Genomic DNA, 12442 nt, shown 5'->3' with positions numbered 1-12442 from the left:
TAGCCTTCTGAACCAAAACAAAAACGTAGAGAATGGCTGATTTCTGGACTAGTCAACCTGCAAAAAGAAATAATGTAGAGTAAACACAAGTCCAGAAGGCTGAGACGTCACAGCTAGACCCCTTCTAGAAATAAAATGCCAGCCACTTACCGCTACCAAGGCCTGAATGCCTCACGATGCCTCCCATTCTACGGATTTGCTAAGCCAGCGAATGTGGTCTGTGTATCTGGAGTACTTATTCAGTCATGGCCATTTAAGGTCAGCAAAAGGGAAACATATAGTACGTTAGAAGGATGTGTAATTTTTCTTTGAGGTTGTCTTTATGCTTCTTTGACAGGGAATGCTGAAGTCAGGGTGTGACCAGATTAGTCACACTGTTCATGAACCAAAATAGAATTAACATTACCCTCCAAAAAACAAAACACCAAGACGCCTACTTACATAGATCTCATTGTGGTCAAAGCGCTTCTTCAAGTTCTCCAGAAATGAGTCTTCAGTAAGGGGCTCCAGCAGGACCATGTCCCCAACTCCAATCATGTTGTCTAGAAGTGATGTTTTCACCTCCATCTTGGCTGCTGATTTGCCCTCCTGAAGAATAATACAAAGTAAGCAAATGACATGTTACACTAATATTCATATATAAAATTTAAAAAAATTCTATACTCGAGAATTTTGTCTTAGAAGGAGAAATAAAGCAATCTTTACAATATTGGACCATGCCCTCAGCCTCCCACTCCTAAACTTCCGACAATTTTCAACCTGGAAAGTCAAAAATAATGTTTTCCAGATTTCCAGAGACACCATGCCTACTCTAAGAACTCCAAGATCTATGGTGAGAAAAATTTTACTAAAACAAAAAAGGTTTTCATATCGACAATGTCCTTTATAAAACCTAGATGCACAGATGTTGCACGTCATTTAAACCAAAACCATGACTTGCATGTCTGCCGTTCATTCAGCTGACAAAGAGCAAGAGTTTCGGCAGATAACAGGAGGGTGAAGCATATCTCAGTTGCTCTATTTTATTCCTTTAGAGCTATAACCTCAGTCATTGAACCCATTGGAAATTGAAATGTTGGCACCCTCAGAGGGTTCTACATAATCGTGTAATTACAGAGATCGTCATTTTAGTAACACTAGCTGTGCCAACTGTTAATAAGAGCAATTAAAATATTAACTCCATAGTCGTTTTGTCGCCAATCATAATCAATAAATCCCTAAAGCTGTAATGGCAACCAATTCATAGTTTTGACTCTAGAAGTGGATTAAAACCTTATCAATAACTAATTTCATTATAACACAATAACGAGATGTTTTATTACTCAAACTTTTGCCCTGGAGTTTCAATTTTAAAACGGACAATGGACAGAAAACTCTACTGCATGCATTTAGCTTGCCTTTAATGCCATTTTTTGTTGCAGTTTAATATTTTCAGCTTGTGAACAAATCTGGGCTGGGATGAACCATGACAAAGACTGTGCAGGAGTTGGCAGTTTTGGGCCTTGTGTTGATGCCCCATCTCCATTTTTAACTGTGATCTTTTCATCTCCAGCTGAAGGGCTGGAGATAAAAAGAGGGGCCCACCCAGTGCCTTAATGTAGGGCTTTGCTGCACCAAAAACCTACTCCCTGCTGTAGCAACAAACTGTGCCCACAAGCTATGTAGATAAAGCCGTATAGTGATCTTCCATCTCTGCACAGCCAGAAACTAAAACACCAAGTCAAAGTATCTCTGCCCATCCATCATTCAATCACAGCTGCCAAAGGACATGAGTGATGGTTCTCCCAGCCAATCAGATTAACATATAAAGTATTTTAGATTGTGCTTCCAGGACTTCGAAATCATTTTGTATGCATCAAACTAGATTGATGGWACATAAAAAGCAGTAATTAAATATTTGTGGATATAATTTTGTCTAAGTCAAGTTTTGTCTAAGTTTTCATGGGGCAAAGCGAAAATCCGATTGACCATCAAGGTGCATCGTCTTCACCTCTGTCAAGTTTCAGTAGAAGTTTAGAAACAGCTTGATGCTCTAGGGGGGAAAAAAAAACAAAAAAAAAAAACAGATACCCTGTGAAGACTTTTACTTCACTGCTCCCCCGGTCTTCTCTCCTCCTGCTGTGTACAGGGTTATTAGCACATAAAAAAAGTTGTCCAGCTCTTAGTAGTTCTCAGCAGTCAATTTCCAAAACTGCTTGCTCACTCAGCATGAAGGGAACACTCTTTAAAAAGTCTGGCTGAGCAAATCGAGAAAGAATGGTGCAAATTATTTGGACTCATTTGCGTGCAGGACATTTTAAATGACTTCACTGATGCCAACCGCTTGATCTCCACTCTGAAAAATCTGAGTGGGAAGGGCTGAAATTTGCTTACTTGTCAGTTTGTAGAAATTGGTTCATTTGTTCCCACAAACAATATAGCGGAATGATGGCATGGTGCCAAAACATTCCCAGAGATGTTCATGTCCACCAGCTGCTTTGGTTGCCTGCTCTGCACTTTTGAACTTTTTAAGGCAAGCCAACTTCTTTCAAGTTGGWCAATGAGTCTCAGGAGAGTGGAAACGGCAATCGGCTGCTCTGTCACCATGTCTTTCTATGCAGCTTCTTAATGATGTTGCTAATGTTCTAGACAAATCAGTTTAGGTTTTCTATATAGAGACTGTTGTATTTAAATCTTGCAGTCATTTGGAGTCCATCTTCAGTGCAGTTACAGTACATGTAAAATTTACTTGATCCTTATTTGTTTAATGACCTCCATTACTCCAGACCATGTCTGTTCTAACATGCATTGGCACCAACAAGTAGGGCTTGATTTTTTTTTTTTAGCAAGTTCTTACACCCYTTGAAACGTCATATTTTGTCACATGACAATATCACATTTCAATGTTTATTAGATTTTTATGAGCTAGACCAACAAGGTGGTACACAGTTGTGAAGTGGAAGTAACATTATGAATATATATATATATTTTTAACGATCCAAAAAGCGTGGCATACATTTGCATTCAATGYCCTTTTGCCCTGAAAACGCCAAATAAAGAATGACTGTGCAATCCAGTAAGTAGTTCACCTTCATGCAATTACTCTGCATTTAGCTTCATTATACACATCTCTGGTCAAGAAAATCACCACAGCATCATCCTACCACCACGTTACATGGTGGGAGGTGATGAGTCAAGGTTGCTAGTCAACAACAAAATGTTCTTTTGGTGCAGTCTGACAAGAGCAYATTCTTGCCACCCTTGCATAAAAAGTCAAATTTGTAGACTGAGTTTTGCTGAGCTCTGCATCCCCTCCAGAGTTACCATGGGCTTTTTGGTCGCTTTCTTTCCCCTCAACAAACTAAGCTAACTTGATGGGTTTGCAGCTGTGATGGGTTGGAAGAATAATTGACAAATACAAAGCATTTGTATTTTCCAATTATAAATACCCAAGGTATTGATTTTTGAAGCTTTCAATGTTTCAGAAAGTGTACAAATACTGCAGACACTGTACTGCACAGGTTCATGAGAATTAATGTGTCCAGTTGCAGGTGTTAAAAGGGACACAGCCAACTCCCCATTCAGTGAAAACAGATGCTGAAGTCACTTACTGGCCTGGGGGAAGAACAAGATGTGTGAATGTCTCCAAAGTGCCTAGTCCATTCTTACCCAAAACACACCACATCTGTCTGCAACTTCGAAACCCTTCATCCCCCTGTGCCTGTAACCCACTAGCCCAGATTCAGAAGAGGCCTTTGGGCAGCCATAGACACAATCCCATTAATAAAAGTCGCTCCCTGCTGCTAAATCTTGGGCTGCATCCAAAGAGTGAGAATGAGAGAAAACCCTTACAGCCATGATTTAATTCTACGGATTATCTCACTGCTGAGATACAGGCAGATGAGGAAAACGACTTCTACAATCTATATGCCAGCGGCATACATTTTTTGATTGAGATTTGTATTTTTAATGTAATATTTCTAGGGATTTTTTTTTGKTTTTTTTAAACATCTTAATTCTGGACTTAAAATATTTTAATCATTCTTTCCCTGGTGTAATAGTCATACAAACAACTTCTAATTAACAYCGTTTATAATTATACATTTGGGGTCTAATTAATATAAATACACCTGTTTGAATGTGCCTTCTTGTAACCTTCGGAAGATACTGCCATGCTATTGGCAAGATACTGAATACATTTTTTGGCAGAAATTTTAGATTTTATTCAATATGGTGGTAGTCTTGGCTCAGGCCCAGCTTTCAGGCATTGCCAATAAATTTACAATAAGGTTGGGGTCAGGGATTTTGAAAAACTTAACAGTGGCATGTTTTATCCATTCTTGTTTTTTTTTTTTTGTTGTGGGATTGAGGGGAGGTGGGAGAAATCAACCAGTGCTTGGYATTATTCTCCTGTTGGAACACCCAATTGTTTCCAAGCATTAGCTATCTGAGGCAGACAGCCAGCCTCAGAGAAAATTAAATGGGTCTGAATGATATGGAGCCGTCCAGGAACAGCCAAGACTCAAGCCTCTCATGAACTGGAATCTGTTCACAGTGAAACAAGTTTTATGCTGCCATGATTTGAGGAGCTCAACAAAAAGTCACTACAGCAGCAGTGAATTTGCGCTCAACATAGATGAGTAGAAATTCCCTGGGGTAAAGATCAGATAAGATTTAAATAAAAACACTGGGCCACCGTCTAGTACAGTAGTGGAACAATCATGCTACAGGCATGTTTTGCTGCCAGTGGAACTGGTTTATTAAGATGGAGTGAATTGGAACACAAAAAATAAAGGGATCTCACTAAATTATTCAACTTAACACCAAAGCAGCTAGAAATTAGGTTTTCAAACAAATTAATGATTCAAAACATCTCAATTTGTTTTGGAATAAATRATGCTGGCTAGTAAAAAAATGATTGACATCAACTGTACAAAATATTTGTGGACTATGCACAAGTGACAAACTGCATAACTAAACTGCATAAACCCTGTCAAATATCCAGTCAGAAACAAAGTGTTGGGTTTATATCCAAAACCTGCTTAGGACATTCAACCAAATGTCATTTTTACATAGAATTGACCCTTTGTGGAATAAAGACTACAATACATTCTAAATTGTGCACACATTTGCAATAAAATAGAAAAGAACAAATTGCAGTTCTTTATGCAACTACTCCACCCTGAAAAAGGAAGCCCAAGATAACATTTTTGCTCATGAGCAGCATGTCAACTTATGACCAGTCTTCCCATTTCTTCATCATTTTCCATAATAAAATCAGAAGAATCACATGCATCCACATGGTTTTAGCTGCCATCAATGTCAAATTTAGGTCTCCTGATCTACTGGTGCAGCACGCCTTTGGGGTCAAATGGCCTTTTGACTCGTAGCATTCATGTCAACATTTGACTCCATTCTCCAAACCCCTGTTTGGCACAATGCCCAGTTGCAGCAGATGGTTGTAATTTACACATCATTTAATTTTGGCGCATTAAACGCTGACCTCATCCATTTAAAAAGAGCCCAGTCTTTTTAGTTAGGAAACTTCCCTCACATAATCGAACTGTGRCGACTATCTGATGAAAGAAAGGGCTGTAGCTTGCAAGGATTACACAAGTGATGGGAACATGCAAGTGCCAACAAAAATTTACACATTTCAAAACACATTACTTCTTTGTGCTCATTACAACTTGCTTTCCTGGTGAAACATTATTATTCATCCAGCCAATACCTGCTGCTGCTCTACTTCCTCTCCACAGTGTCATGCTACATATCGTGAGAAGGTCGCTTCTGAGCCAATGGCACAGGATCCAATTTATAAACCAATCCATACTTCCCACAGATTAGAGCTCCATTTTTAGAGAAGTTAAGTTCCTGAGCACGGGAATAAAAGCACAAGTGGGATTTTATCATGTGAAGGCTGATAATAATGGCCGAACTAAACCTGGGATTTCAATACATGCCACAGTAATATTGAGAGACAGGCTTCTGACCTAGATTTCAAAGCCAGCTCAAGCTACAAGGGGAAAATATGAATAAAAACACCATTAGATGTACATGCATTATTAACGGGGTCTAGCATGTGGCCATGTGTCGTTTGTCCTTTAGCAACGGTAAAATTCAAAACAAAAAGATCAACAACCATGCAAGTACTTGCATGCAAAACACCACTAAAAGAACACAGCTATAAAATTCAGTGGCGCAGCTTATGGTTTATCAGATGCATGTACTCAAAAATAAAGCAGCTAAAAAGTGAAAACTTGGTAAGTTTCATCAACAAATCAAACCTGCAGTCTGAAATAAAGCAGTTTAACTGAGCATAGGAGAGACATAATGAGATGATTTCCATCACACTACCTTGACAGAGGTTGTTTGAGAATCTGGTACAGTCYGCGAGGAAATGAGGGATATTAAAATCTATTATTGGGAGGGTATTATTCTGGACATTTACGGCAGATCRGCGTGGCCTCGTCACATGGCAGAACAGTCACAACATCCCAGCAGCTGCCAGTGCTGGAGATTAAAGCCCCGTCTAACAAAGCAGCGACAGCACATGTGGCTGTGCCAAAGGGCAGGGCAGAGGTTTTAGGAAACAGAGAGGCGAGGTTAGGACACCAAATGACAGGCACTCCCACTTTCAGGTGCAACTGAAAGCACTTTTTACCATTTGCTTTCAACAACTTTCTAAAAATGTCCTTGAATGAAAGTAAAATAAAAGTCATACTATTTGGCAAGCATAAAAGTGATTACTCAAGTACAAAAAAGAGGGGTAAAGCTTCAGATCTGTGAAATTGAAATAGCCACAAATGCTAACTTACAAACTAGTTTTTGTAATAATGATTTCAATTGGAAAAAGACAACCCAAAATAATCTGACCACTGAAGATATAAATGTCCCCTCATCACATGAAATGGCTGTAATGACTCACTTTTTGGCAAGCAACTCACTTTTTCACCAACCATATTCTGCCTCATTACTGCCTGACCAGAAAAATTGARAAATCGCTTGAAATAGAATTGTTCTCATAACATGAAGCAGGTCTAAAGATCTCAAAAAAGCATCATGCGCAACCCAAAAGAACACAAGGTCAGACATCTATGAGCCTGGAGAGGGTTACAAAGCCAATTTAAGGCTTTGGGACTCCAATGAACCACAGAGAGAGCCATTACTTACAACGGGGGGTCCACCCTGACAAAACTGTTCCAACAGCATCTCAATGTCCTCAAGCAGGAGGTCACCAATGCAGGCCTAACTTGCATCGGTTAAAGTTGGTGTTAATCATTCAACAATAAGGAACGAGACAAATATGAYGTCCATGAGAGAGTGTTAAGGCCAAAGCCATTGCTGTCTAAAAGAACATAAAGGCCCTTTTAATAAGCTAAAACGTGTCGATTCAAGACTTTTGGAACAACTTTCTGTAATTGACGCAAGTGTCGACAGGCTTTGGTGTGACCTTAAAAAGGCCACTCATGCTGGAAAACCCTCCAATGTAAATAGAAAACAATACTGCAAAGATCAGTGGACCACCATTAGTCCATGACAATGGACTTAGGACTTAGGCTTAGTAATAAATTGTCATTTATTACTAAGCCTTGATGGCAACTGTTATAAGAATGTCCATATGATTTTGTGGGCAGTTGGCTTTTTCATATAGAACTAGGATCATTTGGTTAGCTTTTATGCCTCGTAAACATTTGGGGGAAAAATTAATTTGGYATTTACTAAAACTGTCGCATATGAAAATTAGTTTGGTCATCAAAAATCTACAATGCTAAAGAAAAATCTGTTAGTTTACAAAAATGTTTAGAGCGCTGTATAAATCCACACATTAAAAAGTGTTTCCTTGATGCATGTTAACAGGTGCAGATATAATTTTTTTCTTATTTTTCTGAATATCTGTTTGTGCGGGTATGACAAATGTAAAAAGAGGAGGACAMCACAAGACGAAAAAATAGAATATTAAAAAGCCCAAATTTCSTTCTGYTCATTTTGAATAGATCTAAATATGTATACTTCATTGGTTGTTCAGACAAAACATCAATTCAGATATCTTTGTTCCCAAATTTAAAAAATGTTAACCTTGGGACTGAGTCAAAATTATTGCAAACATAGGTCATCACATTTGTCAGTATGTTTTCATACCGCAAAACCATCCAGGCAGGTTAAACATGACTCTGTAACCCAAACAAACAGTTCTTTATTTGCAAAGCAGCTCAACATGCGCAGACCAACAGAGTTGCAAAACACCAGATCACAGATGGCAATCAAGACAAGAGAAATGAACCAGCAAAGCACGGAAATCTGAAGAAGTCATCCTTTTGCAAAAGGTTAGGAGCAGGCACATGTGAAAGCTGAACGGAAAATAACTTCAGCCTGAAAGATGATGTCAGTCTTATATGGTGCTAAAAGTTAGCCCCAAGTCTGCCTCTCAGAATGGAACAGATCACTATGTGCAGTACCTAAACTCTGCTTCCCTGAGTCCAACAACAGACTCAGAAAATGTTAAGAACATAAATCTTAAAAATCCACAACATTATACAAAGTAATTTCCCATAACCAAACACAAATTCATAAAGGTAAGTGAGTATAAACTTCACTTCTTACATCTGATTATGACCATTCCAGTAATTGTGGCAAAAAGGAAACATGTTAGCAAAATATAAGCAAAAACAAGTCACATAGTTGTTCTATGTGACTGAGATCAGCTCAAGATGAATCTATGAATGATATTTAATAACCCTTCGCAGCATACCCTTTCAAAAATAGATACAATTGACATAACTGAAGCACTTTTTCTGTCTTTAATATATTTTTAAGTCGACGAGCGTTTCTCGGAACTTCTCCTTAGCAATCCACTACTTCCCGTTTCTCTGGGGTATAAATGTAACATGACAGAGAAGCATTTCTTTTAGCCACTAAATATTAGACTGGACAAGGATACATATTTGCACTATTAAAAACAGTAAAAGAACAATCATTCTGTGAACACGTTTCTCATCATGAACTCAAATACTGACATTTTGAACAACATTCTAGTGGCCTCTGCCAGATAACTGAATAAAGTTTTAACAGGACAATGGTCTAAAGGAGAAGGGGAGAAACAATGTGTGCCCCCATTTAAATTTAAAACAATGTCAGGATCGCTTTTTGAAAGGGAATTAAATGACCAATTTAATTTTATGATCTTTACTAAGGGTGCAGGCAATTTGTATGAGTCTATTTTTATTTTACTGCAGTCAAAGCAGTTGAGAACTCTTCATTTTGACCATTAAATTAAACATCTGGTCAGATTAGAAAAAGCACAAGTCTTTAAAGTTCACAACATGCATATTATAGCAACTCCTTTCACAAGATTTCCCCTGGTTCAGGTTTGTTCATAGGCAGGTGTGACATACGAGGAGGTAAAATTCACTCCAATAAAGACATTTATTTGGCTGTTATTTTGGAGTTAAACTAAAAAACAATTTTGACTCTGAAGCAGCAAAATAAACGTGAAAAAAAAAAACACAAAAAAAACGAACAAGGGTGTTTTTGTGCAGTCAAGTGCCCTCTGCATAAGAGGCACAGTTAGTCTGGCTAACCCTTATAGTGAATTGAAAAAGCAGCTGTGGTGGACCTGACGAAGCAGAGGGAGAGAGAGAGGAGGAAAATGAATGTACAGTATTTGTAGTGTGGTTCTCAGGGGATAGAAAGGAGGTGAAATATAAGCAGTTAAGCTGAACTGGTGGAAGACATCCAGAGCTGCACTGCAAAGTGAACATTTCTCAAAGACGGTTAACTCAGAAAACATGTACACCGTTTGATTTCAATCAGAAAAGAGAAATAAGCTGGATACTAATGTACCGTAATATAGACGAGTTCCTGAACTAGGATCACTGAGAGGACRACTGATTCTTCCTGGCTTCTGAGTGGCTTTCTCTCCGTTGACGCAGGCCTAACACAAGCCACACGCCCCACTACACAGACTGACAAGTGCAAACACTATTCATCACCATGGCATTGGTGGAGGGACTTTGATCCTCCATACACCCTGCTCCAGACCACAGTGCATCACCCCACAGTGTTTCTGATGGGGTTTTTGGCACATTCAGAAATACTGTGGCAGCTCCCAGCAGGCTGCCTGAAAAGCTCCCACAGAGTGGAACTACTGGCCACCAGTCCCACACGCTGCCCTTCTTCCAGCTGAGCTAAACGATTGTTACCTMCCCCCTCTCCTCGCCACAGCTCTGTTCGCTCACTACCTTTCACCGTCACACTACATCAATGTTTGTTTGATCAGCAAGCGTAATAAAGTTCCCATCTGGATCACCACRGGGAAGCTTGCCAGAAAAGGAGGGACATGGTTGTGGAAAACCATAAAGGGGAGGAAGACAAACTCATTTCGTAAAAAAAGGTATTCTCTAATCCAGTGGCTTCAATTTCACCTTAATAAGAGAAACTCTAAGCTTGGAAAACCAATGCTGAATGTACAGATGTTTTCCTAACCAGGGTGCAATGGGGATGATTGAAATGCCAAATATGCAAAAGATATACATTTTCCCACCAGAGCTGCAATAGTTTTGACTMATAGGGCATCAGCCTTTACTGTGACTAACAAGTCTGGATCCCACAGGAGAATCCAGGTCCAGCCAGCATGGGTGAACTTTGGAAGTTTTCCCTCCAACAGAAGAATACTTTTATTCATTCTGAGCAGGAATTTATTCCAAAAAAGAGCCACAGGAACCGTTAAAGCTACCCGTCAGGCTATTATACAACATTAAACTCATTTTTACATATTTAACTTGTCAATTATGCAACATAGTGAAACCTTCATTTGAAATGAAACCTTCCGAAAACAATCTCCACAAACCTATGATTTTGGTGAMATCACAAAAGGGCTTAAGGAAACCACACAGAATTCATGTACCACAYATTTTTATGCCTTCTATGCACAAATCAGCTTTTTGTGCATGTCCTTTTAAAATTAGATTCTTCCATCAAGTAATTMTACTTTTATTAAGCACAATATTTAAAGACTGTATTCGACAACACTGGATGAATTTCAGAAAACAAATTAACACTTGGAAGTAGCTCTTCAAAAAGGGCCTGRGCAGCTCAATCAGCACAAAACTACCATTTTCATTCAATAAAGGCATCACCCAAGCATTATACAGCATTACAGTTGATGATTAGGGACATGTTTGTATGCAGAAATAGGAAAAAACTGAGATGTTAACATACATAAAAATACCAGAAGAGTGTTAAAAGTTGTTCAACTACCATAGTGTTTACCAATGCCAGGTGATCAGTTAGGTTCTTGCGCCCGTTGTGACGTAATCTATTAAATGCACAAAGTTGGGGGAGGATTCCCCGTCGGTGCCTTTTTTTTWAACTGCCAGTTAAAATCCATTAAAATCCACATTAAAATCCATTTTCCAGCCCAGCTTTTTTTTTTTTTTCAGTCTGCATGTGTTCGGGGGAAAAAAAAGAAAAAAAAATCTCCAGTACCTTTAAATCTACCAACGCACTACTAATCGTTTCATCATTTTCACCACGATAAAGCGCCCGCCCACACACCGCTGTACAAATAACGCAAATAACTGAACTTTTCAGATTTGTTCTGGTATTATGACACCCCGCATATTCAACAGATTGCTAGCGTTGCTTTGTGCAGTTAAAAAGTGAACTTAYGCGACAACCGCTTGTAAAGAGGACTTAAATGTGCCACTGTCCTGCAGCGGTTGGCGTCGCCTCAAATTGCCCCTGCTCACAGATGTTGCTAATTAGCGACCGTGAACAAAACTGCTGCTACAAGATTCTTACTCTGAAGTACAAACGAGCTGTTTGAACGTAACGTTCRTACTCGTCGTTTTAGCTAAAAGTAGTTTTAGCTCAAAGAAAAAGTAAATAAAGAGATAAGTGAACCCCRACCCCCCTCCTCAACTGCAAAAAGAGGAGAAATGAATGAGACTGGAGGAAGGCAATCCAGTGACAGTACAAAGTTAACTTCTGAGGAGTTGCGCATACACGTCAAACTAAAATTTAAAACATAACTATTTCACTCAGCTAAGGAGCGGAGTTTGTCCAACTCACCTCTCTTTAGCTCAGACAGAGTTGCTCCTCTTCGTCCTGAATCCCGTCCGCGGACAAGACTATGATCCCGGGGTGCTTCTCCAACTCTGGAGTGGACTCCCGAAGCCTATCCCGGCTGTTTTCGGTTGAACTTGAGTCTGCTGTGCTGGATGAGGCTGAAAGCGGCTCTCTCATCCGGATCTCAGCACTTTGACTGGAGCTCCGGATGGATTTGAGAGCTCACAAACTGCCGGGCGTAGGGAGTGGCTGGAGCGGCGTCTCTGGGTTTGTCCAGAGTCCCTTAATCACCTTCTGTGCGGAGGGGGGAGGAGRTGGATTTGTGATGCATTCGTGTACCGTAGGAACAATGTGTTTACAACTATCCATGAAACGCTGAATAACTTAAATATTG

At 39.4% G+C, this 12442-nt stretch overlaps 1 protein-coding gene across 3 annotated transcripts in view; it reads right to left on the bottom strand.

The window, feature by feature from the left end:
* Window positions 1-12346, bottom strand: part of myo1b (myosin IB) — a 67278-nt gene extending 54932 nt beyond the window's left edge. For 2 of the 3 annotated variants that reach the window (XM_008402832.2, XM_008402844.2), the window contains exons 1-2: window positions 12052-12345; window positions 442-588 (exon numbers count right to left, since the gene is read on the bottom strand). In XM_008402832.2, the coding sequence (XP_008401054.1) occupies window positions 442-567 (126 nt within the window). In that variant the 5' untranslated portion in view covers window positions 568-588; window positions 12052-12345. Of the gene's footprint in view, window positions 1-441; window positions 589-12051 lie in introns of all 3 variants that reach the window. The other variant, XM_008402816.2, reaches the window with a different exon arrangement.
* Window positions 12347-12442: the final 96 nt, after the last annotated feature.

This window comes from Poecilia reticulata, linkage group LG2 (assembly GCF_000633615.1).
Source record: "Poecilia reticulata strain Guanapo linkage group LG2, Guppy_female_1.0+MT, whole genome shotgun sequence".
Lineage (NCBI taxonomy): Eukaryota > Metazoa > Chordata > Actinopteri > Cyprinodontiformes > Poeciliidae > Poecilia > Poecilia reticulata.
The sequence above is the reverse complement of the archived record's forward strand: the minus strand, read 5'-3'. Positions and strand labels throughout refer to the sequence as shown.